Below are 17,419 nucleotides of genomic sequence, written 5' to 3' on the forward strand. Positions count from 1 at the left end.
TCCTCAGGATATAAGGACAAGTCACCAGGCTAGCCCTTCCCAGCCTTGCCACCTGAGAGTCTCCAATGCCCAGTCTCCATTTCTAAATCCGTAATGCAGCTCTTATTGCCAACCTACTACCATGCTGCCCAGACTTGGTGCACATGGGCAGGTGTTGGTGTACTCTGGTGGATAAGATTCAGCAAATTGGAGAATCTGCATTTCTAACATGTTCCCAGGGCTTGAGGATGCTACCAACCCAGGTCACACTTTGTGTAACACAGACACAGAACGACGGAGTCTCCACACTGGCTAAGTGTTCAATGGACGTAAGCGTCAGTCACTTTCCTGCTCAGCCCGTGACAGAAACCCCACCCCTTACGGTGATGTTACCATGGACACAAATGCCACAGTAAATGCCAGTTGGATGACATTTTCTGACAGACACTAAATGAGGTCCCTGACAAGCATTCTCCCCATCGATATCACTCATCTTATAAAATAGGTACTTTGCACCAGTGGGAAACTGAGTCACGGAGATGAAGATTTTGCTTTGGGTCGCTCAGTTACACAGTGGCAGAGCTGTATCCGGACCCCCTGTCTGCAGGGCATTCATTGAAGCCCCTCAGTGTCCTTCATTTGCTAGCTTAGGGCTCCCTGGAGGCCACAGATGCGACAAAAAAATAAAATAAAATAAAAAGGTTTAGAGAACATGGTGGACACTGAAGGAAAGCATTTCCAGACCCAGGCTCCTCTGGTGATGCTTTGCCTCGGCTCTGGGAAGAGACTAAATCCTGTTTTCTTCTCCTAAGTGGGTGCCTTTTATTCTACCTTTCTAATTGAAGTCTGGCCATTGCTGGTTGCCATGGCAACAGCCAAAAAAAAAAAAAAAGCCCGCTCATCTTACAGTGGCTCATCGCTGTGGGTGACCAATGGGAAACCTCCTTGCCTGGCTGCTTTGGGAACTTGAAGTGTGGGTTTGGGCGGCTGGAGGAGGACTGGCTGTGAGACAGGGAAGGAAAGGACTTCTCTCCTCCCACTCGGAGCGCGTCTTGCCGGGGCTGTGGAATCCCCAGCCTGCTGTAAGCCAGTCAGCCGTACAAGCAGCGTGCGTGCGTGCGTGCGTGCGTGCGTGCGTGCGTGCGTGTGCGTGCGTGCGTGCGTGCGTGCGTGTGCGTGCGTGCGTGCGTGCGTGCGTGCGTGCGTGCGTGTGTGTGTGTGTGCGTGCGCGCGCGCGTGCGTGTGCGTGTGCGTGTGTGTGTGCGTGTGTGCGTGCGCGTGCGCGTGCGTGTGCGTGTGTGTGTGTGTGTGTGTGTGTGTGTGTGTGCGCGCGTGCGTGTGCGTGTGCGTGTGTGTGTGTGCGCGTGCGCGTGCGTGTGCGTGTGCGTGTGTGTGTGTGTGTGTGTGTGTGTGTGTGTGTGCGTGCGTGCGTGCGTGTGTGTGTGTGTGTGTGTGCGTGCGTGTTCACCGTGGGGCCAAGAGCTCCTTGTGTAACCTTCAGCACAGCTCCAGGAAGAGGTGTGTGGGTGATCTTCACTTTAGAGACTGAGCAAGGCCCCCAAAAGGCTAAGTTACCTGCCCGGTTCATCCAGGGAAATAACCAAGGACCAACATGGATTTGCACGCTTTCACCTTCTTCACACGTTCCTGTTAGACCGTGTTACACTCCGGGGTCACGAAAGGATCTCACCTTCCCAGACCTCAGGCAGGGCTTAGGGCAACACATGGCCTGCCTTCCCTAAGACTGTCAACAGCAATATTACCACCGGGGTTAGTGTGGCATCGCACTCGCGCCGCCCAGCCACTGAGGCCAGTGTCACTCAGCTCGGGTCCTGCCGGGGCAGACCCCAGCACCGGCTGTTACGGTAGCTCCCTTGTTCCTTTTGTCACTTGGTGTCACTAACTTGGCAAAGCCCTGGCCCTGTCGATGTGAGCCCCACCCCCACCTGTAGGACCGGACAGAAAGTACACCTGAGCGGTGCTGTGCAGCATCCTGTGAAAGTTACCATTCATCACTGTTTTCCCACAGACCCTGGATGCCCCTCACCCCCACACCCTGGCTCCTTGGACAGTTCGCTCCCCGACTTGTGCACTTCAGCGCTTAGAGGCTGTTCGGTAAATCGTGTCTGTTGAATCCATGCATGAGTAAATGCCCTCCAAATGCTTCTCGTTGGTGAAGGTGAATGATAGTCATACCTGGGCACCTGTGCCAGCAGGCAGTGCATCTTGTTGCCATTAATAATAACCTGATGAAGGCGTCATGCTTCCAAACCATTCTCATGATCCCTCCGCAGCCTGTACCTCAAACACAGCCTGTCATGTTCTGAATTGCAATATCCAGTATGTTGGTATGTCTCCCCAGGAAACTGTCATCCCCTTGGGGAGGAATCGTGTTCTAGATGTTTCTCTGGCTGCAGGGAATACTTGTTGAATGAATAAAGGCGTAATATACATATTCTTGTATATACTTACATTTATTCTGGTGCCTGGAGCATGCAGCCACTTAGTTCCTGAATTGACAGTAACTCACCCCCCAGCCCTGCATACAGCAGCTAAGGCTCCTCATTCCCCTGGTGAGGAAGCTGGTGTCAACTCAGTAAAGTGTCAGAACGTGCCGACTTCCTCTCTCTGCTCAACACTCTTCTCCCAGAAAGTTCTGTTAGTCACCCACCCAGAGCAGTCTTGCCATGATCTGTACCTCCTGTTTTAGGTTGGATGTCCTTGTCAGAAATCCTGACCAGAACTATTTCAGATCTCAGGGGGGTTGTTTGTTTGTTCAGGGGTTTTTGGTTTTTGTTTGACTGGTTTAGAAAATTTGCATATATAATGAGATACGATGGAGCTGGAATTCGAGTCTAAATAGGAAATTTGTTTGTTTCAGATACACCTTGTATTCCTAGCCTGAAGGTAATTATAGACTATGTTAAGTAACTTTGTGCATGAGAAAAAGGTATGGCATGGCGTTTTTCACTTGTGGCATCCTGCTGCTGCTCAAATAGTTTTGGGTTTTGGAGCAGTTTAGATTCAGATTGGCACTAGAGATACCCATCCTGGAGAAGGAGAAAGTAGAAGACAGGCTCTCAGGTGGGTTGAAGAGCCCCTTCCTCAGCTGAGCCCTCCCCAGCTCCCGCTTTACACACTGACCTCTGATACACCTGCCGTCCGTTGACCCAGCCACTGGTATGTGCAGACAAAGGGGAAAGTGGGTGAGTTGAACCCCAAACCTGTCCTGAGCTCTTCAGAAGAGGACTGGGTGAGACACTTCAGTGCCTAAGGCATGAGTAAGGTCAGCCTGCAGGGCTTCCTGCTGGGGCTGGACTGGAGGAGACTGTACTTGAACAGCTCCCTTCTTGGTGAGGTAGGTTAGTCTGTTGCACTTCATTTTTGACTTAGGGAGTGCGTTTGCATGCTTCAGAAAGAAAAAGTGCACAAAAAGCTGCCACTCCGACATCAACCCCAATCCTACCATGTACCTCATATTGGTAGCCATTTGGATTTGTTTATTACATATCTACCTGTTATTTCTTGTTGAACACATGATCGATCATCTACCCTTTGTACCTCAGACATAGTGCAAATATACCTGTGCGTGTGTGTGCGTGCGTGTGTGTGTGTGTGTGTGTGTGTGTGTGTGTGTGTGTGTCTTTATTTTTGCATCTGTATGTGCACCTATAATCCCAGAAAGTTAAGGTCAGGAGGATTAGTAATTCAAGGCCAGTCTCAGTCTCAACTACATAGCAACTTTTTGTACTATTAAAAAAACAAAATGAAGGCTCCAGTGGATGGGTCTTTTTGTACTTGTGTCTATGGGATAGATGCCTACACATGTGATTCTCAAGCCACAGGGTAAAATGCATCCATATCTTTGCTAAGCGGTGGCAAATTCCTCCCATAAGGAATGTAAAAGCAACTTCTCTTGTAATTGCTTGTTCAGTGTTATGCTCCTTGGGACTCTTAGCTGCTGGAGAGTGGAACTATATAGGGACCCTATTGCCCTTAGAACTCAACCCAGAACCTGACCCAGTTTAGTGCAGGAGAAGTATCGTCAATCAAAATCCAAAATAACCCAGTTTTTAAAAATGGGCCAGTGTGAGCGTGGTAGCACACATCCATAAACCCAACACTAGGGAGGTGGAGACAGAAGGATCAGAAGTTCAAAGTCATCGTCACCTGCACCACAAGTTTGAGGCCAGCCTCGGCCGCATGAACACCTGTGTCAGAAGACACTAGACATATACATTCATAGAAGCTCAACATGGAGGCAAAATGGCTGTAAAATTAGCACTTGAGAGGCTAAGTTCAGGACTAGCGTGGGTGATGTAGTGAATTCAGGGTCAACCTGCAAAATTACCTTAAAAAGAGAAGGGGGTGGGGTGTATAAATAGGTGTGGTGACATGCACCTAGTCCCAGCTACATGAGTGGCTTAAGTTCCCTTGAGACCAGCCGGGGCAACATAGTGAAACCCTGTTAGGAAGCTCCACCCGTCTCTCGTGGGAACTGCTGTTTTCCATATTGTCTCCATTAGCTGACATATTTATACTCTTCTCTTTTTGTCCCTAACAGGGAGGTGCCCAGATCAGCCTGGCTGAGGTCTGCCGGTCTGGGGAGAGGTCAACACGCTGGTACAACCTCCTGAGCTACAAATACTTGAAGAAAGAATGCAGGGAGCCCCAGCCAGCGGGAGCTACCGGGGCCGACCACATGGTGAGTGGACTAAGTGGGCCCTCCCATCCCCACACCTGCAGCCCCCGATGAACCAGAGCCCAGCTTGCGATGGTGGAGGACAGGAGCCGGGGGGTGGGGTGGGGGGGGGGGGACAGGAGGAAACAGAAACAGGCGGGAGGAGAGGGCCATGCAGGAATGGTCTTCCCTGAGTGGTCACAACCCAGCTCCTTGAGGGTTTTCATTTTCTTCTTCTATATTCTGCTGCACCTTGTACCGCCTCTGTAATTTAAAAAAAAAAAACTTGAAGTTTTTACAAAGTGATGTAGAGGGGATATGAGTGATTCAGGGATGGGGCCAGCCTTACACAAGTGAGCTCCTGCATAAAAGAATTGAGACGGAAGGAGAAAGCTGGGAGATGGAGGAAATAGTTCTTTCTTGAAAACCTGAAACTGAGCCGGGTGGTGGTGGCGGCGGCGGCGGCGGCGGCGGCGGCGGCGGCGGCGGCGGCGGCGGCGGCGGCGGCGGCGGCGGCGGCGGCGGCGGCGCCGCACGCCTTTAATCCCAGCACTCCCCAGGAGGCAGAGGCAGGCGGATCTTTGTGAGTTCGAGGCCAGTCTGGTCTACAGAGCGAGATCCAGGAAAGGCGCAAAGCTACACAGAGAAACCCTGTCTCGAAAAACCAAAAAAAAAAAAAAAAAAAAAACTAAGAAAGAAAACCTGAGACTGGGGGGAGTTTAGGGAAGGCTGTTCAGAACTTGGCTCTTCCAGGCTGGATATCACCTCTCTGAGCCTCCATGTTTGTTTGTTTGTTTGTTTTTGTTTGTTTTGTCATGTCTAGAAAGGAGCTTGAGATACGGTTGTTGGGAAACTTTGAAGAAATGGATATAGTGAGTGCTTCTTGCAAAGTCCGGGTCAATGGCAGCTGGCCTGTTTGAGTTACTTGAAAATGTTTTCCTTTCTGTGGTTTGAAAAAATGTTTTAGTACTAGTCCTTGAAAACATCCCTAAACCATCTCTGGCAAGCCTGTAATCCAGCATGAGGAGGCAGAAGCAGCAGGATCATTGAAAGTTGGAGGCCAGCCTGCTCTACAAAGCAAGTTCTGGGCCAACCAGAGCTATACAAAGAGACCCTGTCTCAAAACCAAAAACCAAAAAAGGGCATGCATCCAACAAGCCGCCCATAGCTCATGGCTTCTCTGTGTAGAGCCTGATGGCTGTGTGGTTCAGGGAGCTGCTATATATGAACAAACCACCGGTCATGGTCCTTGCTTAATTCTAGATCTTTCTTTCCTTCCCCAAAGAACTGGTCAGGAGGTTCCTAGCCTTGCGACCTCCACTCCGTGCCCCAGCTGAGGACAGTAGTAAATTAACCATGTGATCAGAAAGCCACAGCCTGACTTCTCTCAGGTGTCCGCTGCTGTCTACTGAATGCTGTCTGCTAGGCTTCTCTTCGTGCGTAGACCATCAGTTAATCTTCACAATGACCTTTCCTAATGCTTGTTGGGAGGAAGTGAGGGTCAGAAAGAGTCACCAATTCTCTCAGGTCACACCTTCTTCCTCAGGCATGGTACCACTCCGTTCCTTCTCCTGGAAGCCCTCCACATATGCAGTCCCCCGACTTGCCACCGTGTCTCTGTTCCCAGACACACGGTGCTTGCCTCTCTCCATCCTTATTACATTGCTATGTCATTGATGGTTCATGTGACGTGAAGACTCTGTTTTGTTGTTGTTTGTCGTTTTTGTTTGTTTTGTTTTTCGAGACAGCGTTTCTCTGTGTAGCTTTGGTGCCTGTACTAGAACTCACTCTGTAGACCAGGCTGGCCTCGAACTCACAGAGATCCGCCTACCTCTGCCTCCCAGGTGCTGGGATTAAAGGCATGCGCCACCACCGCCCGGCGACATGAAGACTGACAGATAGCTCTCTGATCTCCTCCAATCAGAACTATAATGCTTTCCCTTGACTGCTAAATGAATTCTTCTATGTAGGTCCACACACATAGAGAGATGTTCTGCAGAACTGGCCAGCGAAACCAAAACAATAGTTCCCATGTATAAGTGACCATGGGTCAGATGTTTGCTGCTCCAGCCTTTGGATTTTACCCTGTGTTCTCTAGGAGGGTTGCATGTTCAAGACGCTTGTAGGTAAGGTGGCACCCAGAGCCCCTGCTGACCTGGCGGCCTCTGTCTCTGCAGGATGCTGTATCTGCCTTGCTGGAACAGACAGCCGTGGAGCTAGAGAAGAGGCAAGAGGGGAGAAGCAGCTCCCAGACCCTGGAGGGCAGCTGGTAAGTGAGTGCACCCCGGGGGCTGGATTCGGAGATCCCTGACCACTGGGCCACCAAGGGAAGGTTTCCCTGGGAGCATCAAGGACCTCTGCTTACAGTCAGCACAGGCAACGAGGCTAGCTTGGCACAGTGGTACCCAAAACCCTTTCCCAGTTTGTGTTCTGTAAATCTCCCATGCATTCTTCCTGCCTGATGTTATTGTTTGTTTTGGTGTGCTGACATTTATTTATTGGGCTTTAAAAAAAAAATTGAAACCAGGCGTGGTGGCTCACATCTGTGATTCCAGCACGTAGGGTGCTAAAGTAGAATGATTGCTCTGAGTTCGAGACCAATCTAGGTTACAAAAAAAAAAAAAAAAAAAAAAAAAAAATTAAACCTTACTATAGGTTTTAAATTTGAATCATTTGCCATAAATTGTTTATTGTTCAGTAAGAATTGCACTTGGTTGCTAGGAATAGCCAGAAGAAATAATAGAAATGAGAAAGTTCTGGTCTGAGAATGCAGCTCACTAGTAAAGTGTTTGCCCAGCACACATAAGGTCCTAAGTTCAATTCCCAGCATGAGGAGGAGGAGGAAGAGGAGAAAATTGTTGAAGTTGTTCCTTTGTTACTTAAGGATAAGAGGAAACAATCTAATCGCCTAGCTCCATGGTGGTACTGGAAACTCAGGCTTCTTCTGTTTCTCTGGTTTGCGGTCTTTACTGAGACCTCATCATTGTGGCAATCACCCTCAGAGGGCAGCCTTGTAAAACACAGCCGCATCAACACTGCTCACACAGCCTGCCATCTTCCTGTATTTAAAAGGAAAGACGGAGCTGTCCAGCAAGGCTGAAGAACTGTCCCCGACAGGGAGGCTTTCTCCCTTAGCCAATCAGAATGTCTAGACAAGAGCACGTGACACAGTGTTCCGCACCGCACTGTGTGGTTGGACGCTGTTGGGTTCCTTCGCGTGGACTGCAAGATGGCACTGCACACTTCAGCAGCCGGGACCTCTGCTGGGGTTTCAATCCTGTCTGTGTGTATCCCTCAGCAAAGCAGTTTTACCTTTTTGTTTGTTGTTGTTGTTTAAGACAGGGTCTCATTATGTAGCACTTGCTGTCCTGGATCTCATTGTGTAGACCAAGTTGGCCTTGAACTCCCAGAGATCCACCTGCCTCTGCCTTCAGAGTGCCGCAATTAAAGGCATGCCACTATGCCCAGCTGCACTTTTACTTAAAAAAAAAAAAAAAAAAAAAGGCCGGGCGGTGGTGGCGCTCGCCTTTAATCCCAGCACTTGGGAGGCAGAGGCAGGCGGATCTTTGTGAGTTCAAGGCCAACTTGGTCTACAGAGTGAGATCCAGGAAAGTCACAAAGTTACACAGAGAAACCCTGTCTCGGAAAAAAAAAAAAAAAAAATCGGCACATAATTAATTGTACACATACAGGTGACCATATCATATTTAGGTAACTGTGCAGTGTGTCATGGTCACAGGAGCTAATGGCTGACATATCTACTTCATAGACCAGCATTTTATCAACTTGTGGGTTGCAACTCCTTTGGGGGGGTCAAATAACCCTTTCACAGGGGTCACCTAAGACCATCGGAAAACACAGATATTTACATTATGATTCGTAACAGTAGCAAAATGACAGTTGTGAGGTAGCACTGAAAACAATTGTATGGTTGGGGTCAGCACAGCATGAGGAACTGTACTAAAGGGTCATGGTGTCAGGAAGGTCGAGAACCACTGTCATAGAGCAGCATGCAGCCTCGGCCCTTCCGGCCATTTTGTTGGCTAGTTCTGTTGTTTCATTCGAGATGGGGTCTGACTATGGAGTCCTGGCTAGCCTGACAGTCCGAGGTGCAGACCAGACTGGCCTCAAATTCATGGCTAATCCTCTAGCCCCTGCCTGCACTAAGCCCGGTTTCTTTTCGCCATTCTTACACACCACACGTTGTTAACTGTAGCCAACCTGTGCAGTAGCATGGCAGAACCTCTCCTCCTCCCTGAGTCATGTGGTACTCACCATGTGACCTCTCTTACGCTCCCTCCTCCAGTCTCCTGGAACTACCATTCTCCCCCCATCTCTGTGAGGTCCACTTTCTGATTCCAGACATAAGGGAGAATGGGCAGTGTCTGTCTTTCTGCTCCTGGCTTCTTTCCCTTAGCCTAATGTCCTCCGGGTCCTTCTGTATTGTCACAGGTGACCGCTACTGTGGCTGACTAGTATTCCATATACACAGGCCATGGTTCCTGGTGGACACTTGGCTTGTCCCGTACCTTGGCTGCTGGGAACAGCGCTTCACTGAACAGGGGGTGACCAGACTTTCTATTATTGCACATTATTTCTGGAAGACACGGTCAATCACTCTTTTGTATTATCATTGTTATAGTCCCAAATTCTGTAATTGGTCTTGGAGGGAGCCTAGCCTTACAATCTTTGACTCCAGGGGTCACCATATGTTTCCTGGACAGGACCAGATGGCAGATACCATCTGCTGTGGCCACACAGCTTCCGCTACGTCTCCTCAAGTTGCCTGTACAGTGTGAAAACAGCATGGGCCATGAGTAACCAGTGGCCGTGTCTGTGTTCCTTTGACAGCCCATGTGTGGACACTGGAACTGACATTTCTTAACAGTTGTACCCACCACAGTGAACATCACCTTGTTTGTTTGTTTGTTTGTTTGTTTGTTTGTTTGTTTTCAGCCATTTAAAAAAAGGGCAGGGGGATGTAGTTCAGTTGGTACATTCTTGCCTAGCATACACGAAGCCCTGGGTTCGATTCCCCAGCACGTCATAAACTGGGTATGATGCCACATTACCTGTAATTCCAGTAATTGTACTCTGGAGGTGGAGGCAGAGGAATCAAATTTCCAGGTGGCCACATAATGAGTTCAAGGTTAGCCTGGGATGCTTTGAGACCCTATCTCCACACAAAAATAAATATCAATGTAAAAGCAATCCACAGCTTAAACTGCCCAGAAAAAAAAAGCGCAGCAGGCTGGATTGGGCCGACGGGCGATTGCTGCTGACACAGGCGCTCTTCTTGACCATTTTTCCATGTGATAAAGAGCGTCCCAGGCCACTGGAATTTTGTATTCCTTTGTTTCTGGCTTGGTCACAGTGTCCATCTCACCCTCGCTGTCCCTGGCAACCCCTATGCTGACAGTCCCCCAAGCTAAGGTCTGATGCCAGAACCAGCCCAGGTCCCCTCTCCCCACACCCTGGCATGAGATCAGTGGTTTCTACTGAATTCCAAGCTAGTGCTGAAACTTTTTAAGCCGTCTCCTAGCAACCACCTTCTGTTCTTGCTCCCCTTGTGGCCCCCTTGCTCCCCACCCCCTGCCATTCACACTTCCCAGATGCCAGCTCACAAAGAAGGCCAGGCCTCTCAGAGTCGCTCTGGTGGGGTGGGTCCATCTGCAGCCCCCTCCCCCCGGTGCAGCCCGCCGCCCCCCCCCCCCCCCCCCCCCCCCCCCCGGCCTGGAGGTGGCTTTTGATCCTTGGGCAGTCACTAGCCTCGGTGCACCTGCTCAGCCCCGGAGTCCAGTGGAGGTCTCCCAGAGAGCAGCCCCCAGCACTAGGTCACTGATCTGCAGTATTAAGGCCCAATGAACCTCAGCTACACACACACACACACACACACACACACACACACACACACCCTCTTTTTAACTGTTTTGGTGCCTTTACTGCAAGCATCAGAGGAGCATTTCTCTCTCTCTCTCTCTCTCGGTCTGTTCAACGGCAACACTGTCCTCAGACTCTCAGTTCGGTGCTCTGTCTCCCAAGCGCTGAGCTCAGGTGTACTCCACCACACCTCAGTAGAAAACTGCATTAGTTCTGTTGAAGGGTCGCAGGCAAAACAATACTCTGGTTATTAGAAAACCGAGGAGCCAGGGAGATGGCTCAATATGCAAAGGCATTTGCCACCAAGTCTGATGACCTGAGTTCAATCTCCAGGATCCACATTGTAAAGGGAGAGAACCAACTCCTGAGAGTTGTCCTCTGACCTCTGACCCCCCTCTACATGTGCTCTGTGCCATGCTCCTGCCCTCACTCACCTGCATACATCATACACAAAATAATCAACTAGAAAGAAAACTCAGGAAACGAGAGTCTCAAACCTTGGGAGGGCGAAAAGCCTTGATGTGTGTCTGTCTGGGGTGATGTTCACAGGTGACACTACTGTGCCCCTGACCCTGAGCACGTCACCTCTTAACACACAAGGCACAGTGCTTCTCGGGTAGGACTGTTAGATAGGAAACACTCCCAGTAACAGTGACTAAAATATCCTGAACTTACGCTCTCCAGCACTTAATTGAACTACTATACTGACCTAGAATATGTACATTTAGGGCTGTGGATATAGCTCAGTGGCAGAGTGTTTGCCTAGCATAAAGAGGTTCAGGGTTCAGTCTCCAGCACCACTAAGATACAGACTAAATGAAGTCCCTGTTCATGAGTTGACAGATACTACTGACTGCTTTGCCTAGGGAGCGAGCGTACCTTGCTCGCGTTCTCACTCTGCACAGGGACGTGTCTGTTTCCTAACCCTTCACCAACACGGGATAACATCAGCTGGCATTTCGTGTTGGTGGTTTGGTCTGCTGCTGCACTGGGTGGAAGATGCTGTTGTGTGTTTTGTTTCTCGGCACTGTTGAGATTGAGCGGGGTCTTTTTTTTTTCCTGTCCTGGAACATTTCAATCACTGACAGTGAAATAGTCGACTGGCCCAGCGGTCACGTGCTCAGTCGGGCTAAGCCTCCTAGTTCCCCTGTGACACTGGAGGAGGCTGTCATCCTGTGCAGCTCACACTGACCCTGTGGGGTGACCACACCCTCGCTCAGCACTGCTGACTTCCAGAAGGGCTGGTGAATGAATCCTGCAGATTGCTCTATGTGCGCACTCCCTGTGGATCTGTGTCTGAGAGCTCCCCTTATCGCAAGCTCCCTCGCAGTGGAGAAGAATCTCCCTCGCCGGGCTGTGAACAGACGTGGAGGTTGACTCTCCCCGTCGGGGAACCCTCAGGGAGATGCTGTTTCCCCCACAGTGAGCCTCACAGCAGACCGTGTGGCACATGCTCAGCTTTGGCTGGGATTCTTGTGGCTCAGCGTGGTGACACACTGTTACACACAGGCCAGGGCCTGGCAGCGATGTACATCTTTGAGAAGTCAAGATGGGATGAGATGTAAATTACCACCCCCCATGTGCCGTCTATTAGTCTCACGAATCCTTCTAGCCCTGGAGCCCAGGGGATAGAGAGTAGTAACGTGGCCGAGGCTGTTCAGAGCTGGTGCTGGAACAGTTAGCTATACGTGTGGAAAAAAATTAATTTTTATTCTTGTTTCACCTCAATCAAAAATTGATCTGGTTTGGATCATAGAGCTAAAACATCGAAACTGAAATGATAAAGCTTTAGCAGAAAGTACAGGGAATTCCGCTGGCTGTGATGTGGCTCAGTGGGAGAGGGCTTGCCTAAGTGTGCTTAAGGTCCTGAATTCAGTCTCCAGTGTAGCGATAAGCAAATAAATAATAAATAAGTGTATAGGAAATGTTTTACAAAGGTTTTGTGGGACGCAAAAAGCACAAGCTGTAGCCGGAATAAGGCAGACTTTAACCAGGAGTTCAGAGCAGCCTCAGCTACATGAAACCCTATCTCAAAAATAATAATTAAAAAAAAATTAGCAACAATCAGATGCAAGGCTCATCCCAGTGGAATGACTGACAGCTAGCTGCAAGTGTTGGCGGGGAGCTGGAGCACTGGCTGCGTTGCCGTTGGAACTGTAAGTGATGGAATGGCTCTGGAGACTCACTTTGCTGGTTCTGTTAAAAGGTAAATGTCCAGTCATTGACTCAGCTGATCTCTGAACTGTGTATCTTTCTGAGCTAAATTGTCCACCCCTCCAAATTCGGATGGTAAAAGCCTACTGAGTGCCAGTACCTCAGCATGTGACTGCGTCTGGAGACAGGACCTTGCAGAGGCAATTAAAGTAGGGTGGACCTGATCCAGCCTGATGGGTGTCTTTATAGAAAGAGGAACCGTGGACACACAGGGAGACACCAGGCACTTGTGAGCACAGAAAAGAGGAAGTGAGCTCAGCAAGGAGTCGCCTGCAAGCCAAGGACAGGGGCCTTGGGAGAAACCATGCGTACTGAACCTCCATCTCAGACATCAGCCTCCAGAACTGTGGGAAACAGTTCTGTGGTGTTTCACTTTGGCAGCCTCAACCAATAATGTAATATCTAAAAAAATGACACCCTGGCTCCATAGCAAAGACTTGTCCACAGGTGTTCATGGAAACTTCAGTCATGGTGACCGAGAGATGGTTACAGTTTAGTGTTCATGGACTAATGAAATGCTAAACACACTACATCCTGTGGAATGTTACTCAGTAATAAAAAGGAAGGGACCTACTGACAAATGTAGAACCTGGATGAATGTCAAAACATACTACCAGAAGCCGAGGATGCAAGAGCATGTGTTGTTTGACTCTGCTTATGTGAAACTCGAGAAAAATCAAATTTGATCTGTCATACCAGAAAGCTCCACTGGTAGCCACCAGGGAATAGAGGGGAGGCTAGGTGGAAAGGGTAGACAGAAGGATCTTTCTGATATGGAATGTTCTGTATCTTGACACCCCCTTCTGGCTTCCATGAGGACTTGCACCCACATGCTGCACATTCTCTCACACACACACACACACACACACACACACACACACACACACACACACACACACAAATAAACAAACAAACAAATAAATAAATAAATAAAGGTTGTTTTGTTGAGGTCCTAGTGGTGAAATCTGAGGCATCAGACATGCCAGGAAAATGCTCTACTTCTGAGCTACAGTCCAGCCCTGTATTGAAGGTTCTTTTGATAAATACCCTTATAATCCCAAGTCTTAGAAACCCTGCCTGGATGCACTTCGGAGCAAGAGAGTGGAGGTGGAATGGTGTCTGGAAAACTAACCATATGCCATTATGTCACCACAGGACATACGAGGAAGAGACCAGCGAGAATGGGGCAGTAGCTGAGGAGGAGGGAGAGGAGGGAGAGGAAGATGTCTTCGCTGAAAAGGTCTCCCCAGAGGCAGAGGAGTACCCAGCATTAAAGGTAAAAAGAACCTGCCAAGGGAGATAATATTTCTTCCCAACATCTGGGCAGTCAGAAAAGGCTCTTGCCATCAGGGGATGGTTCTCCAAATGGGCAATGTACTCAGAAGTGGCTTGTCCCTGCACTTTGAGTCATATTTGGAGACGTAGTGCACCAGAATGGACTGATGCGTCCCTATCTTTTCTTCTGCCCTTTGTGGCTTCCCTGTTTCTCTGGTTAGATCACATGGGCCTTGCAGTCACGTGGGTCTTAGATCAGAGCCCGACTCTGCCCTTCCCTATATAGTCTTGGTAGACGGCTTCATTCCCACCCAGCCTCCATTTCACCTTTAAAATGCACGTGGTAACGCCAGCCTTGCTCATAGGCCTGGAAGGGAGATCTCTATTCTCAGAGCCTGCAGGATGCCTGCAGCTAATACTCAGGATGTTCTTGAACAGAGCCCTGGGGCAGAGCCTCCAGTGCCTGGCCAGGGGGTCTTAGAGCAAAACCCAAGCACTTTTTTCTGCCTCCTCTACACCAAGGAGTGTGTCTGCAGTTTCTCCCGCCAGAGGGCGCTCTTGTCGCACTCAAGCAGGTACTGTTTCTGCTAAGACAGTTCTGGGCTAAGTGTTTATGCCCATCTTTTGCTGGTGGCTGCTGTGTGCCGGTAGTGAACCTGGTGGACTGTGGAGAGGTGGGGGTGGTGTTTGCTAGCTTTTTTACTTTTTTGATTTTTGGCAGGGTCTCACTATGTAGCCTAGCCTGGCCTTGAACTCAGTTTTCTTAGTGCAGGGATTATAAGCGCGTGCTACCATGCTTGGCTCTGTCGTAGTCTTACAGCCAAAAGGAGGTTTGCTAGTTGCCTCCATGATTCCAAAACAACATTAGAGTTCTTGGCTAAGACCTCGATGGTCTTAGATGTAGCTGGTGCTTGGGTACAGAGGATGGATGGTCAGTGCACCAGAACCTGAGTACCATCGTGGCTTACAGGAGCTGGTGGTGCCTCCTCCAGCCCCCAGAAGTACACGCGGTACAAGAGTGGGAATGGGCACTCTAGCCTGGAATGCCATTTTGGGAGATCTAGCTGACTAAGCTGGCGTGGTGAGAGGCCAAGAAGTTCACCTGTGCCTGTGGCCAAAAGTGAAGCGGAAGTAGGTTGCCAAGCAGACCAAGAGAGGCCCAGAGACCCAGTGGACACTGTTGTCAAGACTGACTTCTTCCTTAGGTGGACAGAGAGACCAACACTGACAGCGTGGCCCCATCCCCCACAGTGGTGCGGCCCAAGGACCGACGGGTGGGTGCCCCCACGCCAGGGCCATTTCTTCGAGGGAATACCATCATCCGCTCCAAGACCTTCTCACCTGGACCCCAGAGTCAGTATGTGTGCCGGGTAAGCAAGCGATGGTACCTTCTCCTCCCCTCAGAGCAGCCAGGGGCCCCTCTCATAGCCTGTTTGACTCTCACAGTGTGCCTTGGGCATCTTCTGGTAGGTTTAATTCTATGGACCTCAGTTTCGCTCACGTGGACCCCACAGGCCCACTTCAGAGGACAGTTTCACGCTTGATTGGTTGATGTAAGAATAAGCTGGCATGTGGGGCTGAGTGGATGGCTCAGTGGGTAGGAACCCCTGCTGTGCAAGCCTGAGGATTTGCGTTAGAATCCTCTAACACCCGTGTCCTACAGCCTCAGCTCTGGGGCCCAGAAACGCGTGGATCCTGGGACCTCGCTATCAGCCAGCCTAGCCAAGCTTTGGGTTCAATGAAAAGACCTTGTCTCAGGGGAATAAAACACAGGGCAATAAAGGAAGGCACCACGTATAATCCGCTAGCCTCAGGTGCACACACACATTCTACACACACACAGAAAATAAGCTTTTTAAAGAAAAAACGAATATGCCATGAAACGATAGAGTTACAGTCAAAAGGAAGAGGATGGTTTCACTTGTGGTTTAAAAATCACAGCCCTGTGCCGGGCGGTGGTGGCGCACGCCTTTAATCCCAGCACTCGGGAGGCAGAGCCAGGCAGATCTCTGTGAGTTCGAGGCCAGCCTGGACTACCAAGTGAGTCCCAGGAAAGGCGCAAAGCTACACAGAGAAACCCTGTCTCGAAAAACCAAAAAAAAAAAAAAAAAATCACAGCCCAGCACAGCTGTGATCTCAGCATCTGGGTGACTAAGGCAGGAGGACCCAGAGTTTGAGAGTTCGAGGTCAGTCTAGGCTTACCTAGAGAAACTCTGTGTAAAAGCAAACACAGGCAGCAACGTTACCCACCGAGACACCTGCAGGTTGACTTCACTTTGGTTGTTCAATAGTCTTCCCCTTTCTTAGTATAGATTTCTTTAATGTAGTCATTTAACGAACAAAAGGCTAGAAGGCTGTTTTTCATTTTCTGATTGTTCTGTTTGGCTTTTAATTTAATGTCTATGGTATTTTGCCTGCATGTGTGTCTATTCATCACATGTGTCTCTGATGCCTAGAGAGGCCAGAAGAGGGTGTCAAATCTTCTGGGACTAGAGTTAAGAGATGATTGTGAGCTGCCATGTGGGTGCTGGGAATTGAACCTGGGTCCTCTGCAAGAGCAGCCAATGCTCTAACCACTGAGCCATTTCTCTAGCCCGTAGAAGGAGTTAAAATGCTAGAAACTCAGATTCTATGAATCCAAGCCAGGTGAGAGTGGTCAGAGGCTAAAACCTGAAAGAGGTCCCACAGCAGGGTGATGGGTCCAGCCATGTCTAGAAGTGGAAAGCTGGTCTTCTCTTGTCTTCCCAGAATGGTCTTTAACCAACTGCTTCCTCTTCATTTAACAACCTCCTTGTGTAGACATTTCAAAGGCTTTGTGTGTGTATACCACCACAAGATGCTCCTGGCAGCTTTGATTTCGAATTGCATTGCAACATAACTGTTTTCTGACTCTGTACCCCACAAATCACGACAGAAACCAAGGGCCTGGCTGAGTGTGATGACCCATACCTGTAAGAGTTGCGGCCATGCCAGGTGTGGTGCCATGAGCCTGCGATCCCAGTTACTGGGACAGACAGACAGAAGGATCAGGAATTCTAAGCCATCCTTGGCTGCCTAGCAATTTCAAGGCCAGCCTGGGCTACGTAAAACCCTATCTCAAACAGAAACCAAGTGTTCCTATGGAGGAAAAAAAAAATTTCTTATTTTTCGAGACAGGGTTTCTCTATGTAGCTTTGGCGCCTTTCCTGGAACTCACTCTGTAGCCCAGGCTGGCCTCGAACTCACAGAGATCCACCCGCCTCTGCCTCCTGAGTGCTAGGATTAAAGGCGTGCGCCACCACCGCCACCACCACCTGGTAGAAAAATGTTTTAGACAAAGGATGAGGAAGACAGGGAAACGTGGTGTTGCAAACCATGACTCCAGGAATCAGAGAGACTGAGGCAAGAGGA

The 17,419-nt window shown here is 49.6% G+C and overlaps 1 protein-coding gene across 2 annotated transcripts in view; it reads left to right on the forward strand.

Moving 5' to 3' along the window:
- Wwc1 (WW and C2 domain containing 1) overlaps positions 1 to 17,419 on the forward strand; it is a 157,139-nt gene that overhangs the window by 129,604 nt on the left and 10,116 nt on the right. For both annotated transcript variants that reach the window (XM_052758572.1, XM_052758574.1), the window contains exons 16-19: positions 4,544 to 4,684; positions 6,838 to 6,929; positions 13,910 to 14,030; positions 15,235 to 15,399. In XM_052758572.1, coding sequence (XP_052614532.1) covers positions 4,544 to 4,684; positions 6,838 to 6,929; positions 13,910 to 14,030; positions 15,235 to 15,399 — 519 coding nt within the window. The remainder of the gene's footprint in view (positions 1 to 4,543; positions 4,685 to 6,837; positions 6,930 to 13,909; positions 14,031 to 15,234; positions 15,400 to 17,419) is intronic.

Source organism: Peromyscus californicus, unplaced genomic scaffold (assembly GCF_007827085.1).
Source record: "Peromyscus californicus insignis strain IS unplaced genomic scaffold, ASM782708v3 Scaffold_3__1_contigs__length_106647218, whole genome shotgun sequence".
Taxonomy (NCBI): Eukaryota; Metazoa; Chordata; class Mammalia; order Rodentia; family Cricetidae; genus Peromyscus; species Peromyscus californicus.